A 22327-nucleotide genomic window follows, 5' to 3' on the forward strand; every position below is an offset into this window, starting at 1 on the left:
GATTAGGAAGGCCTAGAGGTTGGAGGTTTGCCCCCACATGAGCCAGCATCTCTCAGGAAGTCAAGCCCTGTATTCTGGTTGGGATTCTTGGTACATCCTGGGTTGTGAGGATCCGAAAGACAAGGACCGCTTAGCAGAGTGCTCAGCACAGAACGAGGGCTCAGCGAATGTCCGGTGACTGCAGAAAAGGACAAGTGGCGGCCTCAGATCTTCCTGAGCCCTCATCCAGGGAGCACGGCTCAGGGAGGAGAGTGAGGAGCGTTAGGATGGAGCCAGCAGGTAGTTATCGCTCAGCGGAGCCTCAGGATCCCCCTGGCCAAGCACTGGGGCAGCCAGGATCCAGGTCAGGGGACGTGTGATTGGAGGGACTGTCTCCTTCTGCTCCTTTCAGGAACTTACTTCTGTCACCCAGACCTTCCTGTACTGCTCAGCCTACCTTTTCAAAGAACCCATTCAAGCCCTGAGCCCTGGCCTACAAGCTAATTCGTTGTGCCTGGCGATAGTTACTGCTATCTGGGGACTTCCTGAGGCCAGAGGGGTGTGTCAGGAGGGCAGGAGTAAAGTGGTCTTCTGCTTTGAACTTCAGGCTGGGGAATTTAGATGTCCTTATCTAGAGCCATCATTCATTCATTCAGCACTTATGAATATGGCTCAACCATATTTCTGGCATGTGTTTTTAGAGAGGATAGAGCATGGGCTTGGGGGGCAAAGAGATCTAGATCAAATCCTGCCTCTGTGCCTTCCCATCTAGGTGGCTTTAGGCCCTCTTTGAGTCTCATTTCTTCTTTTGTGGAAAAAAATGCAGCTAATACTTGATTGCAGGGTTGTTGGGAAGTATAGTAATATACGTGAAGAGCCGTAGAGTGGCATCTGGTCGGTAATAGACATTCTAAAAGTGGTAGCCTATTTTTTAATTGAAGTGTAATTCACATAAGACAAAATTCACCATGTTAACCATTTTAAAGTGTGTACAATTCAGTGTTCTGCAAACATCACTATCTAATTCCAGAAAATTTTCATCACTTAAAAAGAAATCCCTGTTACCCATTAAGTGGTCACTTCTCATTGCCCCTTTCCCCTATGTCCCTGGAAAACATTAATCTACTTTCTGTCTCTGTAGATATACCTATTCTGGACATTTCATATAAATGGAATCATATGTTATGTGGCCTTTTTGTCTGGCTTCTTTCACTTAGCATAATGTTTTCAAGATTCATCCATGTTGTAGCAAGTATCAATACTTTATTTCTTTTAATGCCTGAATAATACTCCATTGCATGAATATACCACGTTTTGTTTATCCATTCATCCGTTGATGGACAATTGGGTTGTTGCCACCTTTTGACTATTATGAATAATGTTGCTATGAACGTTTGTGCACAAGTTTTTGGTGGACATGTTTTCATTTCTCTTGAGTATATACCTAAGAGTGGAATTGCTGGATCATATGGTTATTCTGTTTAACCTTTTGAGAAACTGCCAAACTGTTTTCCATAGTGACTACACCATTTTACATTCCCACCAGGAATGTATGAGGGTTCCAGTTTCTCCATGTCCTCCCGACACTTGTTATGTTTATTCTCTGTTCTTTTCTTTTTTTGACTGTAGCCATCCTAGTGAGTATGAAGTATATCTGATAGTATTATTTTTGATTTGCATTTCCCTAATGACTGATGATTTTGAGCATCTTTTCATATGCTTACTGGTATAGCCTCTTTATATTATTCTTTCACTAAACATTTTTTTTGATGAGTCCCTATACTGTATGGCCAAGCCTGTGATATGGGCCCTGCCCTGTGGTTATCCACACTCCAGTGGGAAAGGTAGACCTCAGAACAGGTGATTGCAACATAGTAAGAAAATAGGCTACAGAGAAGGTATGTATAAGGTGTAATGGGACCTTAGAGGAGGAAAGAGGAGCTGAGTGGAGGTTAGGTGGAGTTTGTCAAACAGAAAGGAAAGGAGGGGGCATTCCAGTTAGATGGAGGGGGCGTGGAGCTTTGGGTACAGCTGGTGGGAGTTGGGCTCCTGTCATCATATGGGGAGTAAGGCTCTCTCAAGTGTCTCCCTTCTCAAGTCAGGTGGCTGAGTAGGTCTCCACCTCCAGGGGCAAGCCTGCAGCAGCCCTGGGCCAACCGCAGGCTCTGCTGAGCTTTGTCATCTGCTGTAAGTACCAGACTCTTGTTGCCTTCAAGGCACATTTACTCAGCTGATTTGATCCCACTTGAGGTCAATATTCTACCTCCCTTCCTACAGAAAGAGATCAGTGATGCTCATTGACACAGCAGCTTGCCTGACTTCCCACACCTACCACGTAGCAGAACTGGACTTGGAATCCAGGCTGTCTGACTTTTCCACACCTGCAGGCTCAACCTCAGTTCTTCTTACCTTAGCGTTCAAGGCCAATTATTCTCCAAGCCCCAGCCACCTTAACTTTCTTTCTCACCTTTTCTTCCTGCCTATAACTGAACCATCTTTTGTAACCATTCCGGTCTAAATGTTCTTGCAATCTTTCTTTTTTGGTTTCTGTCCTTTACCCCTCTTGCCGTCAGTAAATGGCTATCCTTTTATGTACACTGACGGTCCAAGTGCTATTCGCTCCGCTCAGGTTCTTAACACGCAGAATTGATCATCTTCACGGCATCCTGGCAATGTGAGTAGCAATTATTTACTTCAAGTCACAGATTAGGAAACAGGATCAGAGAAGTAAATTAAGTTACTCAAGACCACCCTGTAAGTAAGGAGTCTAGTTCAAAGGGCCCTTCCTCTCAAAAGCCTGCCATGGTTACACTGACCAGAGTGATCTCCCTTGCCCCCAAGATCCTATAGCAGTTACTTTCCCCTTATTCACATTCAGTATTTGAGATCTTATCTCAGTCTTGTTTGAGGGCTTTTCTTTTTCTGGGTCTTTATCTTGTGTCCCCTAACCAGGTGTTCATTCTCAGTGCCCCAGGGCCCCAGCCAGATCCTGCAGGTGTAGATTCTCAGTAAATGTTAATCGGAGGCTTGGGAGGAAAAGCTCTGAACTCTGGTTGCACAGTCTGAGTTCTCATGCTATTCATGTATGACACTACCTTCTGTGACCTTGCGCAGTGATACGCTCACCAGAATGGGAGCCCTGCCTGTCTTGCCCCCCCTGTATCCCTGGGCCTGACGGTTGAGCAGACAGATGTGTGGATTTACCATTTGGAACCTCGTCTCCATTTCGAAAGGGTTAAATGAAATGATCTGAGGATCGCTCTCAGTTGAAATATTGCCCAGTTTTGTGAGTCTGAATGACTGCTTCTCTCCATGCCAGCACGATTCTCAGCTACAGAGCTTCAGCTCAGGGAGGCAGAGCATAGCTTGTCATTTCTAGTTCGGTGGCTGCATCTCAAAGTTTTGCCCTTGACCTTGTCAGACTGAAGACTAACCCAGGAGCTTTGCCTCAACACATTCAGAAGTCCTAACCCCACCCTGTCATCCCCTATATCCCTTTCAGTTTCTCTCCCTCTTTTTTCACATGTGAAAACACCCGCCCATCCCATTTCAAGATAATTTCCTTTGGAGCACCTTCTTTAGGTTTTACATTTTAGCAACTTTCTGACTTAGAAGGAATGGACAGTGATTTATAGGAGGTGAGCTACTGCTCTTTTAGAAAGACCACGGTCCCTGCTGTTGTTCATGCCGAACTCATTGGGTGTATTTTATAGGTACAAAGAGAACAGGAACAAGAACTGGCCTTTTTGTGAAACTAGAAGCCTAGGATTGCTGCTCCGCTAGCGGGAAAGGGCATTTTCATCTCTGATCAGGAGGGGTTGTTAACAAGACCACCTCTTCTTTTTTTGGGCATTTCCCTTACACTAGATACCCTTCTTCAGTCATTCCTTTGTTTTTGTTTTTTTTTATTTTAATTGTATCTTTATCCACCTTATGCTTAGGGAAATAAAACGATTCTGAGCCTGTTGATAATGCCAGTTTTGACATCCTGTTCATCGAGTGCCTAGTGTGCACCAGCCGTGCTGTGTGGTAAGCGTGTGAAGCATTGTCGCTATCGTCCCCACACTTCTTCATAGAGGAGACACCTGAGGTCATGCCATTAAGGCCTGGTTGCTCCCTCCTCGCCCTGTCTCGGCAGAGCTGAGGTCCACACCGAGGCCTCTCTAGTGCTGCAGTCCCACCCTTGACCAGCCGGGGCTCCGTTCCTAAGAGACATTTAGGAAGATTTGGCATTTGACTACATTCCGGAATAGTTAGGTGCTTACAAGCTTCCTTTTCAACTTTGCCAACAGGTTGTGAGGAGAGGAGCCTGCACTGGGGGAAGTGTAGGAGCATGTTCAACACACACACATACATGTGCACGCGCACTCACACGTAAAGACCCTGAGAGACTGAACTTCACCACTCCCTGGCCACGTACCACATCCAGCGTTGGGCAACATGCTACAAACTACATTTAAGGTATAGCAGCAGTGGGAACCTTTGAGGAGTAAGAAATAGTAATTCCCAGAGTCCCAGTTCAGGCCCAGAAAACAGGACCCCAAAGTATTTACCACAAGGGCCAGTTCCAGAGCATGTTCGAGTTTCTACCTCTGGAACTCTCCTCTTTGAATGTTTACTGTTGACATCTACAGTGAGAGACAGGTCTGGGAAGTAAAGTTTGAAATCTGTGCAAGAGAAAAACAATTCTCTTTCAGATGATCTGAAGTTGAGTTTAAAGAATAAGAAAGTGAGGAGAAGTAGTGTCCCTTTGTATTTGTGTAGCACTTTTGTAGTTTGTAATGCACGTCAGTGTGTGTTGTTATCACACGTTAAGCAGTGGGTGAGATGCCAGAGGCCTGTTTCCTACTCCTGCCTCTTCCTCAGACTCACACCCTGGGCACGCTCCTTCCATCCTCACCTGTAAGATGGGAGAGTTGGGCCACTTGGTCACTGAGACCCCCTAAACTCTGTCATTTCATTATCTGATACCAGTAAATGTTGCTAGTTACTCTTCCTATATGTGTCTTAACTCAGCCTGTCTTGTGTCTGGGCTGTGGGGAGGCTCTACCTCAGCTCCAGTTCAGGCTTTATCTCCACAAGAGCTGTCATCCTTTCATGATCATCAGTACCTGAGCCGGCAGAAACCCACCAAGTTTTCCTAGGAGATCATTTGCTTAGAAATATCTCGGTTTTTGAGGGATTCATGTGCTAGTTAAGTTAAAACCAGATAGCAATCTAAGGGTCATTCCAGTTCCAGGATTCTAGAATTCCATAAAAGGCCACCCTTGAAGATATACTTAGGGAAACCCCTCAGCAAATTCACTGGGTGCTATTTCAACGCTTTGTATGGTGGTGCCTTTAGCGTATACCCTTGAGCCTAGAGTTTGATCTGCACTGCTGCTACTAGGAGCCCTGCGTGTAGAAGGGAACATGTCTTGGGTTTGTTTGCTTTTCCTCTTTAACTGGTCTGGCCTCAGACATTCTCTAGTATTTGAGGTTATGGGCATTTTGAGCATTTTGACTCATAATGAACCTTATTCTCTTGATATGCATTTTAGAAGACAAATCTGACCTTGAAAACAGTGTGATGCAGAAGAAAATAAAAATCCCCAAACTTTCTCTCAATCATGTAGAAGAAGATGGGGAAGTTAAAGATTATGGGGAAGAAGATTTACAGCTTAGACACATCAAGGTAACAAAATCTTTCCTCTTCTTTGGAAGTATGGGGCAGCAGTTTCAGATTTCTTACAGCTAAAGAATTCCAGTCTGGCCTCCTCTGCCCATGTAAATGCCCCCTGGTGTCACAGGCCATGACTTTTTCGCGTTGGGAGAGGCTCGGGACGGCTAGTGTGAGTTTGCTCTGCTGGCTGACTCCCAGGGAGCGCTGTCCTGTTTGTACCATCTGTGCAGTGTCATCGCTGCTGAGGGTTGGGAATGGTGCATTTCCGTCGGGCCTCCAGCTCCGGAGAGGTCACTGCTAGGCTCCAGGAACATGGCTGCTCTTGGGCAGCAGTTCAGAGCCAGTCACTATCAGGCTGCCCCCAAACAGCTAAGGGTGGCCTCACGAGGAGATGGCGTGCGCCAGGTTCAGACAGAGGGCTTTAATGTGACCTTGGGTTGGAAGAAAACTTTTGCATGAGGTTGCATTTCCTTTGGTGTGCGCCCTAGTTGGTCTCCTCCAGCCTTCGCTTGTAAGCCTGCTGAATATCTTGTTCAATAAGCCAGATGTTTTTTTCTGTACGATGGGTGCCCTGGAGGAAGGGAGGAGGAGGAGGAGGAGGAGGGATGCCTTCTGCACTGACTGCAGTCTGCTTTTGGACACAGGCCAAGGACATCCCCAAAGCATAGTCCAAAAGATGCAGTTGAGTTTAGTTCATGCATTCATTGCACCCGTGCTATGGGCCTTGGCCCTTTGCTGGTTCCTGGGGTCATAGAGATTAGACAGACATAGTCATGGCCCTTAGTGGTCTCACAGTGTAGTGATGCATACGGGTATCCAAAGTGATCATTGCAATTTTAATGAATACATTCATCTAGACTACTAGCAGCACTTTATCCCAGTGGCTAAATGACAGGATAGGATTTTGTCATGTAACCTAATCTCAGAGTCATGTTTTTTTTTGTTTTTTCCAAAATTTTCAGGAACTTATTGAGAGGTTAAGGCAGGCTTGACCTGACACAGTTAAGTTGGCTGGAATCTGGTATCTCCAGTTATCTGCATCTCCCACAAGTGGGAGTCAGGAGAGCTCCTAGCCCTCCTGCACTGGGTGAAGAATTCAGTTGGTCCTATAACTCCCACTTCCCCTCAGTGGGAGCTTTGTCCACTTGAGCTGGAATTTCCTCAGGCAGCTGAAACCCCAACCCCTGGGTAGTCCTAGATAGTTCTCTTCTCACTAAACTGTCCTCTCTGTATCCACTTCTTGCTGAGCTTCAACTTGGCCAGAGTCCAAGGAGAGGCTAACAGATGTGGGGGAAGGAGCCTAGTGCGCTAAGTCGGGCTTCAGGTTCTGGGTCTGACTGTCTCTCTGTAGCTCACCGTGTGACCCTGAGTGTAGTCCTTCCCCTCTCTGAGCCTCAGTTTCCTCACCTGTAAAATGAGGGAGTTAAACAGAAAGAACCTTCCAGTGCTAGCGTTCTTTGAACTTTTCAGTTACGTAAACATTTATCCAGCCCCTGCCAAGTGCCAGTTCTGAGTAGGCAGTGGAGAAACAGAAAATAAGACCCGGTTCCTGCCCTAGATTAGAGTCCTTAGCATCTTTCCCGACTGCAGCATTCTTGAGGAAAAGTTTACTTGGTGGAATGCCCTTTTTTTGGGGGGGGGGGGAGCAGGGGGAAGGGGCTTTTATGTTTTTGTTGTTGAAGAGATTTGAGTGATGGCTCCCCTGGGATGGCTAGGCCTGGCCTGATTTGTTACTGATTCTCCACAAATACACATTGAATACTCCCTGTGAGCAAATCACTGCCTGGGCCCTGTGGGTAGGGTGGGAGGCTGGGCAGTTGGGGAGGGCAGTCATGATCTAATATGCACCCGAGAGGCAGAGTGATGGAATGGAAGAAGTGCTGGCCTGGGAAACCAGAGTCCTGCTTCTGCCACTAACTGACTGTGTGACTTCGGGCAAGACCCTTCCCCACTCTGGACCTCTGTTTCCCCATTTGTAAAGTGAAGGGCTTTGACGATGTGTCTGCACAAGTTTCTCCAAGCACTGATGTTCTGTGGTTCTGTGATTCTAGGATTGTCTGGGGAAATATTGAGCCGCAGTCCAAGAAAGTCCCAGCTGCCCTTGCCTGAACTGATTCTCGTTGTCCTACACAGAGACCCGAGGGGCGGAAGCCGAGCGAAGCGGCGCACAAGAGCATCGAGGCAGTGGTGGCCCGGCTGGAGAAGCAGAACGGCCTGAGCCTGGGCCACAGCACATGTCCGGAAGAGGTCTTCGTGGAGGCCTCACCGGGCCCCGAGGACATGGACAGTCTGGAGGAGGCCGGCGTGCCCCGGGCTCTGTATGAGGAGCTGCTGCGCAGCTACCAGCAGCAGCAGGAGGAGATGCGCCACCTCCAGCAGGAGCTGGAGCGGACTCGCAGGCAGCTGGTGCAGCAGGCTAAGAAGCTCAAGGAGTACGGGGCGCTGGTGTCCGAGACGAAGGAGCTCCGCGACCTCAACCGCAGGCTGCAGGACGTGCTGCTCCTGAGGCTGGGCAGCGGTGAGTGCTCCCGCCGCGGGCCGCCTGCCCCTCCCCACCGGGCGGACGGCGCGCGCCGCTCCCCTCCCGGGAGGGCAGCGGGCAGAGGCAGGCCGAGCGTCCCTGAGGTGAGGGAAGGGCAGAGCTACCCCAAGGGAGAGCCACTCCCCTCTTGGAGCGAACCGGACAGGAGCTTGGGCGTGCAGCAGCCTTAGCTATCCAGAGCACAGCGGGCAACGTCAGGAAATGGGGCTCAGAGAACGAGAGCTGGCAGCGTATTTGCCACCACTCATTTATGCATCCATGTGGCAAGAGGCAGGACCAGGGGTACTAGGAAGCCTCTCCAAGGGGGCTTCAGGATAGTAAAGAGAGCTAGACAGCATCCTGGAAAATGTCTTACTTTAAGTCAGAAAGTGATCAGTGCCACAGGAGAGATGTGGATAAGATGACAGGAGAGTTCAAAGGATGGAGCGAGGTTATTTGTAACTGAGGGAGACTTCGGGAAGGGGGTGGGCCTTGAAGGGTGGGCGGGCTTTCAAGGCACAAGAGGAAGCAGAGGGCAGCAGTCTCACTGGGGTGTTAAGAAGAGAGACTGCAACTGTAGTTTAAGAACAGGTGATTGAAGGCCTTGAAAACTGTACCAGCCTGGGGTGTCTGGACTTGTTTTGGTAGGAATGAGAAAAATTAAAAAGGTTTTGAGCAGAGAGGCACACGACCTTAGATTAATAGAAAGATGTATAAAACTCCTCAGGTTTGCTCATAGAAGAACTTGATAGGCTCTTATATTGCAACTGAATTTAACAAACTAGGTTTTTAGATATTCACATCTGACGTGGTTTAGAAGCAGGAATCAAGGGAAATCTGAAAGGGAGCAGCTTTGCCAGCAGGGAGAAATGACTCCTTACCTGAGAGGAAAAGACAGAAACGCTCTTTCAGAACACAAGAATCCAGGACTGTAAAAAATAGAGGCCAGTCAGTATTGAGCAAATCAGTATAACACAAGTTCATAGCTTCCACGTCCCCTGAGGACAGTCATTAATAGGCCTGCATCAGTGTTCTTTGCTTCAAAAAAGGAATAGACTAGTCTAGAAACACAAGTGCCATCCCCAAAGTTTAAATCAAATACAATTTTATACTCAAGAAGGAAGGTTTGTGTTATCTGGATAACAGATTGACATGGAAAGCCTCATTCCTCTTTGATGTTTAGATAAAAGTGCCACCTTACTTATATTTACAGGTACCTTTTACTACCTAGAGTATGTCCCCAAGGCAGTGCCTCAGTAGATCTTCAGGGTGGCCTAGGGAGTCGGTCAAGAGGCCTTTTCATGCCCTTGTCGCAGAGAAGGAAGCTGAGGTTGGGACTTAACGCAGAGTCACCTGGGGAGGCAAAGGCAGAGCTCACCTCAAACCATATCCCCGACCCCTAGGCTAGTCATGTCCCCACCCCCTGACTCCGCCTTGGCCGTTCTCCCAAATCATAGCCGCTAGAGGCACCCAGTGACACCAGAGGTCACACGTGGTGTGCAACGTAAAAACTTACTAAAATTTTTTTATCAAAATAAAATCTCAAAGAGAAACTCTAACTATAAAAAAGTGTGAAAACTGTATTGATCTTGGAGTGGGGGTGGGAGGCAGGAGAGAACTGAGATTTTCAGAGAGAAAAAGTGTTTCCTGGTCTTTGGATGAATAATTTTTATTTTCCTTGCACTCTGTATGCTACGCCTTCTGTAAACTTCTTTGGGGTGGAGGGTGGGAGGGGAACAAAGCATACTAATAACAAAAACTCTCCACGTCATTATTTCAGCTCCCAGGGAAACTGCCTGTTCTGTATGATGATGACCTGAGTTTAAACTCCAGAAGCCACTCCTAACCCTCTGGGGCAGTAAGACACTGCATTTTGTATCAGCATGTTCCTCTTTAGTCTCAAAACACTTAGACAAACTTGGCCCCGACCATAGTTTCAGTGTCTTGATCATTCCAGGCACTCCCACCCCACAGGCCTTGAATGCCGTCTTGAGGGCCAATGGCTGTCTCTTCTCTGATCCAAGTCACTATCGTCATCACAGTGGGATGGACTGACTATAAATCAGCTCAAGACACAAGTATGCGTTAAGCACCCACCATGTGCGGTGCCCTTTGCTCCAGGGACCATGGGTGTCCCAGAAAATCACACCTGCTGTCCGTGACCTGTGAAAGCTTAAAGTCCATCGATTAGTACTTGTTAATCAGAGAATGATAATGTGCCAAGTTCTAAGATGAATCCACAAGAGTGTAATAAAAGGCTCCCTACTCTAAGGGGAGTTTGTATGTTTTCATGGATGTAGTCTAGTCTGGTCTAGTCTAGTCTTTGGAACCAGACAGGCCTGGATTCAAACCCAACTTCCCCACCTCCCAACTCTGTGGCTTTGGGAGCCTTCTTTCCTTGCGTTCTTCCCTCCTCCCTCCTTTCTTCCACAAATATTTACTGGTCTCTGCTGTGTGCCAGGCATTTTGCCTAGTGGTTAAAGTTCAGTACATTCAAGATACCGCCCTTGCCCACTCCCCTTGAGGAGCTCAAAGCTTGATACGGGAGACAGCCACTGACACAGTGCCAGCACAGGGATGAAGCTCTGCTGTGGGACAGCAGAGGAGCGGCATCCACCAAATTTGGGGGATCAGGGAAGAAAGGCTTCCTGAAGGAAGTGACTTCTAAGCTGGAGCCTGAAGGATGCATTTTTTGTTATCCAGGCAGGGGTGAGTAGGTGGGAAGAGCAAGGAGCAATCTAGGCAGAGGGTACCTCTCTGAGACTTGGTGTTCTCATCCGTAAAATGGAAATAATAATACCCCTCTCACAGCCTAGGGATACACAGCATACTGTCTGGCATTCTGTTGATGCTGAATTACCATTAGCTCCATTTTCATACCATTTAGTGGAGGGGCTAAGACAGGGACTGATTTGGTTTTTAACTCTGACTCTCCTAACCAGTAATTGGCTGTATGACCTTGAGTAGGTTAACCAACTTCTCTGCCTCTCAAGGTCTTCTATTATAGAAGAGAAAATGAGTTATGTACATATTTGTTCATTCAGTCGGTCAGCTCACATTGACCTCGTGCTTTCTGAGCTTAGGAACTTGGGGAGATACAAAGAAGACTAAGACATTGGAAGCTGGGGAGGGCGTAGTGATGGAGGTAAACATGTAAGCATGTGATTGAAATGCAGTGTACTGAATTTTGGGGAAGGGGCTAACATTTGAAGGTGGAAGGCTCTCTGATTGAGTCTGGGAAAACATCCCCTGCTGTAATGGCTCCTGCACTGTACACACCCGCAAGAAACCTATAACAAGGCAGAGAAGAGGCAGAAAGGGACTGAGAGACCCTCTTTGATTCTCAGCAGCACATTCCACCCTGGGGTTGATGCGCAGCCTGGGCTGCACCGTCCTTGCCCCTCGTGCGCCTGGCTCAAGCATTGCTCTTAGAGGCCTCCCCTTGTGTATTTTCCCCCTTCCACCTCGCCAGGGGCCCCATCTCAAGGATCTTTGTCCATCTTGGGTGCTGGATCATCCACAGGTCAGGGATGCTCAGTTTTAAAAAGAATCATTGCTGACTCCCAGGCATTGGGATCCTACAGGCTGTAGATGGGAGAGGGCAGAGAGCAAGAGCCTGGCCTCTTGAGCCCGAGGGGCACCTCGGAGTGGCGAGCAGGCCCTCTACCAGCCAGGAGTTGTAATGGTGCAGCTGGTGGAGGGTAGGGGCAGAAGGGTAGCAGCAGCAGCAAGGTGGTATAAGAAGATGTTTGAGAGACTTCGCTGGACGACTCACTTCTTCAGTTGAGTATTCATTCTTTCATTCATTCCACAAATAAACACAAGATGGATTTAACAGAAAAAATTCTCTAGAACATGGAGCCTTGGAGTTGTGAACGAGCTTAGACAGGATATAGGGTGTTGCCCTCACGTTGCTGATGAGGAAACAAGCCCAGAAAGTGCCACAAGCCTATTCCCAGGGGTCTCCTGACAGCTGGTCCTGGGAGCCTCTCTCTGGGCCCTTGCCCACATGCCCTTCTTTCGCCCTTGGACTTCATTGTCACTGACATGGGGGTGACCCCCCAGCCTAATCCTCCCAAAGGACATCTCTCTGTAAAGTAGAACTTTCCTTTTGTACAATCTTAGCATGGGAGGCAGCCCTCTCTGATGGGAAGGAACCTCGCTCTCTAACCCAGAGAGTCCCTTCGCTGGGAGCCTCTGTCGTGGCGTCAAAATTAAAGGAAGAAGCATATGTAAAGAATAAAGCCCTGTGACCAGCATATTGTAAGTGTTCAATAAACGCCAGTCTCTTTCTCCTTTTCTGCCCTTTCCTGTTTGCCTTCTCCCAAAGAAATAAGTGCTGAGGACACAAAAAGCATGAAGATCTTCTACTTTATAAAGTACAGATTTATTTGTGTGTCTGTCCATTCATTTATTCTTTCATTCATTCATCATCTTTAAGGGCATCCATTGTGCCAGGACTGTGTTAGGTGCTGGAAATATATTGATAGAAAGACAGTCCCTTTGTAAAACATTCATGAGCCTAGAGTGAGAGTGGTGTTTATTAAGCCAGGGCTTGGCAGTCTCCGAGAATTCCAAGGGGATGAGGGGGAGCGGAACAGTGGAAGCCACTTAGTTGCAAAGCTCTGGTGTATCAGAAGGAGTAAACTCTAGCGTCTGTCTTGGTTTCCCCTCAGCCAGATTCCTTGCTCTTAGAGGTCAAAGACCGAGGCTTAGACGTCACCCTCAGCTTTTAGCACTCTGAGTACCTCTTAGATAGTTAAAATCGTTCCGGTGTGATTCAGGTAACATTAGTTCGACTAAGGCTGGAAAGGGCTCTCTGTGAGTGACGTAGAGGAGGAGACGGAATCCCTGCCTTCAAGATGCACGCGCAGCCCGAGGCGGGGCACAGCCCTGTACACCAGACAGAACAGAGCAAATGCTGTAGCTGCAGGGGGAGGCATAGGATGGCTTTGGATTTTGTGTGTGCTTTGTAGGGAATGTAGGTGGAGATGATGAGCTCTGACCAGAAGAGGCGTAGATAAGAAGAAGAATATCAGTAATTCACATGTACAAGACGCTTCACAGGCTTCAAAGACCTCGACATTTTTATCTCATTGGACTATTCCGATAGCCTTATTGCAAGACCAGGTAAGGATTATTATCTCCATTTGAGAGAGGAGAAGGCAAAAAGAAGAGATAATGTCCCTGTCGGCCAGATCACAAGCTAGTTGAAACTTCTGAAGGAGAAAGCCACCGTGGCCCGCAGATCTGTCTTGGCTCTTTAGAGCTGGGTTTCTATCACCTCTGTTCCCCTCTGGGCTCGTGCCTTGTGTTCCGTCCAAGGTCCGTTAAAATACCAGCTTTGATCTTTAAAATCCTGTGCGGTCTGAGCTGGACTCTGCGCACGGGTCTCTGACAGTGCCTTTGAAAAGGCAGCCGCCGTCAGCCAATGCCTCCTGCCGGCTCTCCCCTGTACTGGAGGCACCGCGGGCTTTGGCAGCAGATATTACTTGAGTCTAAATCTTGGCTCTCTAATTCTTTAACTGTGCAGCTTCAAGCAAATGATTTAACCCTTCCCAGCCTCTGTTTTCTCCTCTGTAAGTTGGATATCTTAATGCCTACCACCTACAGGCCGGAGAGCGTGGTCAGTGACTAAGCCTGCATGGGCCCTGAGGCCAGAAATCCTGGAGTTTTGAACCCTGGCTTTTCCGTAGTCTGATTTTGTTACCTTGGGCAAGTTACTTCAAACTTCCTGGGCCGTAGTTTCCTCATCCAAAAAGCAAGGTCAATGACAGTACCAACCTTTATGGTTCTTAAGAGAATTAAATGAGCAAATGCATGTAAAGACCTCTGCCCAGGGGCTGGCACATAGTAAGTGCTCAGTGGGTCCAACATTAATGATGTAGGATCATTTGAGGATTCGCATGAGATAATGTGTATATGATGCTTGGCACGCCATAGGCAATCATTGTCCTACAGCAGAGCACAGATGTGGTTGTCTTGGCATATCTTAATCTTTGGTCAACCCCTCCTGTCTCCTGGAGATTGCTACTTTCCCTTGTAAGTCCTCAGAAATCATATTTGAATCATCTATTTTATAGGTACGCCTGGACTTGATTTCAAGCTCACTGGTCTGTGGTTTATTGAACCTCCCTCTTTTCCTGGGCAGAATTCCAGTCTTCCTATCTCCAGTCCTCAAGCACTCCTTCTGACCCCCTTGATTCTTCAGACATCACTGTTTATGGCTCAATTTTCTCTTTGTCACGGCTCTCCTCCAGGGGCCTGTTCCACTCAGAGCTCTTTTCCACCTCCTCCAGCCTTCAGTTCACTCTCAACAGTACACAGCAGTGCTCGCAGAAGTTGGGCTTCGAGAGAGGGCTAAGAGGATGAGTGGTCTCCCTGTGACCCAGGAGGTCCACAACCTGCCACTGCCTCGCTTACTGATGGAGTGGGGCCCAAACCACTGTGCCCAGGGCCTCCTAACGTCGGGTGGCAGGAAAAGGTCTAGCAGTGAGAATTGGAATTGTTTCTCTTAAAGATATTGGCCATCTCCCACTTTGAAGGACTCTCTGCACTCTTGACTGAATCAACACATTAGCCACAGTTCATCCTAGATTGTTTTAAGAGCTGATTTCAGCGTGGCAGGACAGTCCAGGACCCTCCTTCCTCTTTTTCCCTGGCGTTCATTTTCCTGGGGCAATGGGGAAGGGACTGAGGGACAACTCCAGGCTGTCCCTTTGTTCCTGCTCGGGGAGCCGGGACATGCAGGAGTCGCTGGGCTTCTCTTCGTTGCCAGAACAGGACTGTGCTTCCCACTTGAAACAGGGCTTTGCCTCCTGGTCATGGGCTTCGGTGTGGCTGTGTGGCAGGCTTGTTTTCCGCTGGCTTTGCCAGTCAGAGCAGGTGGAGGGGGGAGAGGTGGGAAAGGGCTCCTTATGGGCAGTGGCTGGCCCCTCTGAACACCTGCTTTGAGCCTGCCGTTAGGTGCTTTTCACACAGAAAACAACCTCAGCGGTAGATAGGATCATCAGATGAGGATGCGGGCTCAGAGGGAGGAAGTGAACGTGTCCAGATGACAGGAGAGCCTGATGGAGTCACGAGAGAGGCTGGCTTGTTCGGGAACCACAAGCGGTTTCTGACTGGACTGTGCAGAGAAGTAGGTAGGAGGGAGAGACAAGGCTGCAGAGGCGGGTGAGAGCACCTCGAAACTGCCCCGTGGCGCCCAGGGGCTCCTCCCCACTGGAGTGGCCTGGGGTGCAGTCCCTCAACCTCGGAGTCACCCTCTTCCTCTGAACCAAGCAGATCAAATCGTTCCTGCTCTGGAAGGGCTCGTGGCCTGAAGGCAAGAGCCAGCAAAGCCAAAGCCATGGATTGACTTGCTTGGGAGATGTCAGCCGTGTGGTGAAACTCTGCCCCCCCCCCATAACTCCTGCCCGCAGGTGCACACTGTGCCCGTGGCAGCCCTTCAGGCTTCTGAGGGCGGCCCTTAATGCCGCCTGCCCTGCTTATTCCCACCACAGCCCCTTAGTCTTCCCACCCAGCCAGTTCTGGTCCAGAACCAAAGGCCATGTCACATGCACTCAGTGCCTGTCTGGCAGCGCAGGCCCGTGCCGTTCTGCATATCCTTGCCGTTTGGATGCTCCCTGGGTCCAGACAGTTGGGCGGGGAGGAAGGTGGAAGAACCGTAGACAAAGAACCAGCCCAGCTTTGGCCACCAGCTGGCAGGGGGTAGGCTCAGAGCTTCTAGAGGTGAGATGAATCCTGGTGACACCCTCTGCTCCCAGCTGCCCCCCTGCACGATGGTGGGTCTTCACAGACACCCTAGGAAGGTGAGAGAAGGTCAGAGATGGGCTGAGGGTCCCACAGAGTGGGCATTACGTGAGAAGCCCGTGCAGTCTGAAAACTGCAGTCAGCCAAAGAGGTGTAGGAAAGAGTAAGTCTTTGGGAGTCTAGCAACCCTGAATTTTTTGACTTTCAGCAAGTTACTTTACCTCTCTGAGCCTCTGCAAAGATAATAAGATAGATTTTGCAAGACTGCCATGAGGATTAACCTGTTTCATTCAACACATGTTTAATGAGTGTTCGTTGTGGGCCAGGGACATCGTGCTGGGTGCTGGGGATATAGCCGTGACCAGGACGGTAGCTGTCCTCAGAGTTTCCGTCCTAACCAGGAAGATGGTAAACAATAATAACTTGACACTGGGGTGTCAAGATTAAAAGGTTTAAATAATAGGTATTTCAATGTAAGGTACTAACAAAGAAGATGTTCAGCGGGTATTGGTCACCTTTCCTTTTCAGGGAGAAGCAAATATGTCCTTTGAAATGGGCATCTACAGTTCCTCACAGTGGGGAAAATACCTTGACCCCCACGACTGGGGATTTGGGCCAGCTCCTGCCACCCCTGTTTTCCTGGGCTTCTACCCCATGGAGAGGGGGCTCTCTAGGTCCATTCCAGCTCTGCTCTGCGGTTCTGACTCCCCAAGGGACCAGCCCCACTGTGAGGGCATCCACATGAGCTGCAGGGGTTTTGTCCAGTCCAGTACCTCAGGCTAGAACAGCCTCTCCTGCCTTTGCCCAGCAAAGCCTACCCCAGCCTTCACGCACAGAGGGCCCTCAGAAAATGGGGAGGGTTGGGGGAAGGACCCGAGGAGCCGCTGTTGATGGTGCTGCCATCCCCCTGCCTGACCAGCCCTCCACCTTCCGTAGACCTCATCACCCATCAGGCTCCAGTCGGAGCGCCCCTCTTCCCTAAAGCCTCCCGCGACCCCGGAGCCAGTGGTGGTCTCTCCCTCCCCAAACCTGTGCAGATCATCATGCTGCCCACTTCCCGGTCGGTCAGTGAGCCTCCCTTGTGTGCCGCTTGCCTTCACCATATGAAGGTAACTACCCCACCCCAGCCCTCCCAGCCAGTTCCAGGCCCCAGCACAGAAGTTGGTGACCGTCCTGCTGAAGCCTTCCTAGTCTCCTCCAGGTGTAGCACCCTGTCCTTTGTTTCTGTTCCCAAGTCTTTATCCTTACCCTTGTCAGAATGGTAATGATCTGTTGCCTATCTCTGTCCACTACTGGACGGCACATCACTCAAAGCCACCTAACCCAGGGCTGGCGCTTCGTAGGTGCCTAGTAGATGCTCACTGAAGGAGTGAAGCCACATTTGTCCCAGCCCTCACTGGAAGCACAACGGGGCCAAGAAGCAGATGCGTAGCTATGGCAGCAGATGAGAGTGGCCGATGCCTTTTGAGAGGGGATGCTGGGGCCCGCAGAGGGGGATCCACCTGCCGCTGTCTCTTTCCGAGGCCTTCATTGCTACTAGCTGTTCCCATGCTCAGGTCCTTTTCAACAAGTGGAATCATCTTTTTTTTGCCAAACCCAGTGTGCCTCTGTGCTACAGTAGGGGTATGCTTTAAGTATTTTGACTTGATTCATTTTGCATTTAGAAAGAAACTAGAATTATACCTATAGCAGAGAAACTTCCTATTTACTTGCAGAAATGAATGGAAGGCTTTAATACTTTTTCAGAAAAAATCTAATATTATTAGCCTTTTTTGATTCAGCCGAAATCAGAAATGGTATTTAGTGTCCAAACATATATTTTGAAGATATAGGTGATTTTTAAGCCTCCTGGAAGTAACATAAGCATTAACTTTTTAGACAGGTTTTCAGGAAGAATAGCGTTAGTCCAGTTGAAGGAAGGCAAGAACAGAGAATGGTATAATTTCATTTATTTGTTGTGCCAGCAAACGTTTACCAAGCCCCTTACTGTGTGCCACGATTCCCATTTCATGGGAGAGGCCTCTGGGGCTTAAAAAAGTAAAGGAAATAATAAAACCAGGATTTACACCAGGTTTTCTAGCACTAAACCTGGTATTTGTCCATCAACTCACAGCTATTTGTATGCTGTGTAATAAGAGTTTTACGTGTTACATTCTCAACTTGTCCAGAATTGGGACGTGCTGTATTTGTCTCTGGGTCCCCAGTGCCTCTTCCAGGGCTCCATCTTGGTCTGCAGTCAGGGATTGTGTGATGAATGGGCTCATGAATGACTGAATGAAAAGACAAGCACTATCTTTTATACTCTTTCAAATGCTTTCTTTACCCAGCTGAGAGGTTTCTCTCCATGGAAGGTATATTTTCTCCAAAATAAACCTGAAGTGGATCAAAAGGCTTTTTTTTTTTTTTTTTTTGATTCCTACTCTTCCCACAAGTGAAAAAAGTTCCTTTGTTACTTAAAATATCTGCACCAGATCGTGCCATGCCGTCTCTTAGCGCAAGTGCTTATTATTGTGGCTAATTTGGTCACGTATGTTTGAAGGAGAACAATGCCTCAGAAATTTTTAAAAGCAAAACAGCAATCTGAAGCGTTTGTTGTAATGAGATGTAAATTGCCAGCATCATAGTGGAGCCTACTAAAATTTGCAATGAAGTGTTTTTTTCTCCTTTTTAAATTAAAAGCACTAGAGGCCCTCCCTCCTCTCCCCAAAGAAACCACATGCTTTTTGTTCCTTTTCTCTCTGATTCTGTAATACTGAACACCCTGCTTTACTGATTGATTCATTCCTTCATTCATCTGCCATTTTCTGAGCCTGTGTCAGAGCCTCTGTTCTATGCCTGCCTCAGTGCCAGTCTCTCCAGAGGCATTATCAGGTGGCTATTGGCAAGTCCCCATTTTGCAGGTAGGAAAGCTGAGGCTCAGAGAGGTGAGGTGGCGTGTCTCAGGTCACGCAACTTGGATCCACACCCAGGTCTCCTGACACACCCCTTCCAAGATGACCAGCCTTGGTTGGTCTCTCCTCCTTGCTGAGGCACCAGGTACCGTCTGTATACAATGCCGGAGGAGGCAGTTGAGGAGAGCGGTGCAGAGGGGTGGGATAGGGAGAGGGGGAGGGAGACACGAGAGGGAGGGGATATGGGGGTATATGTATACGTATAGCTGATTCACTTTGTTATGCAGCAGAAACTAACACACCATTGTAAAGCAATTATACTCCAATAAAGTTGTTAAAAAAAAAAAAAAATCCCTGGCAGCCACCAGGTATTTTAAACAGTGCTGATCGGATACGTTAGGAAATAGTGTTCCTTGAGAGCCAGAAGATCCCAGTACGATAGCCTCAGTATTTGACAAAACTCCGTTGGTCCCTGAGGAGACCAGCACAGGGGGGCATAGCGTGGGTGTGCTGCGGAGCGCAGGCACGTGCTCTGGGCTGGGCACTTGGGGCAAAAGAAGGCCAGCAGCGCCCTGTCTCCCAGGGACTAGCGGTGACTAACTGAGCCCCCAGTATGACCCTCGTGCGGGGGAGGGGCAGTGGGGGAGAGCCACCGTTTACTGAGCACCTGCTTCGTGCCCGAGTCTGGATTAATCATTTCATACGTGACTCGTTTAATCTTCGGTCTGGCCAAGTCGCTGTTGTCATCCCTCCTTTCAGGTGAGGCAGCAGAGTCAGAAGGGTGAAGTAATTACTGATGTGTAAAATTGCCTGTGGAGGGTTGAATTGGAACCAGGCATGGTGTGGAGCCCTGGTCTCTGACATAAAAGGACGCAGTCTCTGCCTGCCCTCAGGCCTCACGGGGTCTAGTGGGGGGCAGGCATAGAAACAAATGAGTGCATCTGATTATCATCGGGGGAGGGGAGCGTCCAGAGGACCTGGTTAGGCCACTTTGGAACGGAGCCTAGGAAGAGGGGACCAGCGGAGAGTGGAGCCAGAGAGGTGACCTTCTGCTCTCAGCCCTTGCTCCTTCTGACGCCCCTCACGTGCCCCCCTGTAGCCATCTGAACTGTCTGTTCCCTTGGCTAGATGTTTCCAGTTTCTGTTGTACAGCCCTAGCTTCTACTTTCACGGCTGCAAACAGGTTTCAGATATTTGGGAACAGCTTCCCTCCCACCCACCCCGACCACCGCCCCCAAGCACCTCCACTCAGCAGCAGGGCTTTATTTCAGAATCTCTGCTCCAGCCCACTGAAGTCTCTTTCTTGCCCACAACTTTCTCTGCCCTCTCATGTTATGAAGAATTTACTGAGCGCCTGTAACATGCCAGGCTAGGTGCCAGGATTGCCAAGAGAGTAAAACCTTGCCCTTGAAGAGCTTAACAGTTTGATGTGGATGACAGATTGGTCGATGTTTGCAAGTACAACTTGCTGGAAGTATTTACAGTTTAGAGACCCCCTACTTGGTAGTGATCAGAGCAAGGCCTCACGAAGGAGACATCTAAGCTCTGTTCTGCAGTCTGACCAGGGGCTTGGCAGGCAGATGAGGTGGTGTTCAAGACCAAAACAATAGCACGTCCAAAGGCTCAGAGGCTTGGGACGACACAGCATCTGGGGGACATGAGCAGTGTCAGGGAAGAGCAGGAATTGAGCGCCAGAGGTAGAGAGGAGGCTGGTGATTCTGGGCCTTCAGGAGGCTATCTATGGTGTGCACCTTAATTTTGAGGGTAATGGGAGCCTAAGCCAGGAAGGACCTGGTCGTGAGTAGATCTCTTTAGCAGCCGTTGTGGAGATGGATGGGAGAGAACTAGACTGAAAGTCAGAGCTGAGTTGGATTCGATCTCTTCTCCAACACCTTCCTCTCATAGAAGGAAAAGGAGGCTCCAGAGGAGGGAGGCTATTTTGCCAAAGATTTACCTGTGCTCCAGTGGCTGCATGGACCACCCCCTCTCAGCCCATTCCTTTTTCGTGTTGCTGAATGTCAGAGCAGGAAGAGACCTCAGATGCCACCTTGGCCAGGCCCTTTTGGGGAAACTGAAGTAATTACTTCTTCCCTGATCTAAGAAAAGATCAAATGCTCCACTTGAGTTTGCTTCTATCTCAGAAATACAACCGAGATCTTACACAGAGAGAAGATACAGTTTGGCATCTGCTTCTGAAACTTTAGAATTATTGATTCATTCTTGTCATTCTTTTATTCATTTAACAAACATTCAGAGAGCACCTCCTCATTCCAGGTGCTGGGGACAAAGAAGAATAAGCCTTAGGCCCAGCTCTTGAGTAGGTCACGCAGAATTGGGAGATGCTCTCCCAAGATGAGCCCTCCTTTTTTGTCAACGCTGTGCTGCTCCCCAACTATGCTGCATTCAGCTTTGTGCGTTCAAACTTAAATATTGGAGACTGCAGAGATCTGTCTTGCAGATGACAGCTGCCGGCAACTCAGGAGAGATATTCTTGTTCTGGGAAGCCCTGTCCTGAGGAATTTTTGTAACAAAATCACCGATACCTTCGCGACCACCAGCCAAAGCAAGGGCATGGCAATTGAACATAGAATTGCAGCCAGATTGTTGGTGAGGGCTTTAGTACACAAAGAGCTCTGTCCCAAGTGGCCCACATGGTAGGGATAAGGGAAGGTTGGACCCTGAAACCCATTGGTTACTTAAGTTATATGCACAGCTCTGGGGACCGGCTTTGGCAGTAGCTGAACTTCTGCTCCCATTAAACCCTGAAGTATTTGCATAGGGAGAATTTCCAGGATGCTAAACTCTCCGTTGGCCTTTGGAGTTGCTCTCCTGCAAAAGTTAATCTAGTCATTTGGCCTTATTTACTCATTTTCATCCTGTTTCTCTGCCCTTTGGTAATCAAGACACAATAGGCGATTTGAAAAATAGTCCATCATTTTTAAAAGCTAATGGAGAAGAAAATATCCCCCTTAGAAACCACCACCATTTATCTAGCTGCCTTTCACAGTTTAAACCGTACATAATTTGTGTTCATTACATTAAAATAAAACTCAGGGTAGCTGCTGGTTCAGGCAATCAGGGGCTTAATCTGTATTGTATTTTAATTTCTTGGTTGAAATGCTCCTGCCTAGATACTAGGTCTTGGGAGGGGGAGGCCTTTGCATTTCTCCCCCTACTTTCCTATCTTCTGCTGTGGCCTGCTTCACATAGGCTGCAAAGATGGGGTTTTGGCAAATACACAATTTGCATACTGGAGTCATTGCCACCCGGTCTCCACCCCAGTCTTAACGGGACCTCTTTCCTCTGCAGGAAGTTGAGTCCCCTGTGTTTTCATTCAGACAGTGACACCCTAGAAGACTGCTTCTCATTCATGCTTAACTAGCTTCTCGTCCATTCTTGTCTTCCAGTTTTCCACCTTTTCCCCTGTGACATTCATACCTCATATTATTTTCAAGCTTGGGTTTAAGTGTAGTCCAATGGACAAAAATAAGCCAACATATTTTTTGTGTGCCGCTATGTGCT

General features: G+C 48.5%; 2 protein-coding genes across 6 annotated transcripts in view; both read left to right on the forward strand.

Moving 5' to 3' along the window:
* Positions 1-22327, forward strand: part of AGBL4 (AGBL carboxypeptidase 4) — a 1392661-nt gene that overhangs the window by 1143435 nt on the left and 226899 nt on the right. The window lies entirely within an intron of this gene.
* The window catches only part of BEND5 (BEN domain containing 5), a 47253-nt gene that overhangs the window by 9987 nt on the left and 14939 nt on the right, over positions 1-22327 (forward strand). For 2 of the 5 annotated variants that reach the window (XM_082371357.1, XM_082371356.1), the window contains 3 exons: positions 3921-4008; positions 5520-5653; positions 7775-8159. In XM_082371357.1, coding sequence (XP_082227483.1) covers positions 5549-5653; positions 7775-8159 — 490 coding nt within the window. In that variant the 5' untranslated portion in view covers positions 3921-4008; positions 5520-5548. The remainder of the gene's footprint in view (positions 1-3920; positions 4009-5519; positions 5654-7774; positions 8160-22327) is intronic. The other 3 variants (XM_082371355.1, XM_082371358.1, XM_082371359.1) reach the window with 2 other exon arrangements.

The sequence above is a fragment of the Balaenoptera borealis genome (genome assembly GCF_965194805.1).
Source record: "Balaenoptera borealis genome assembly, chromosome: 1".
Lineage (NCBI taxonomy): Eukaryota > Metazoa > Chordata > Mammalia > Artiodactyla > Balaenopteridae > Balaenoptera > Balaenoptera borealis.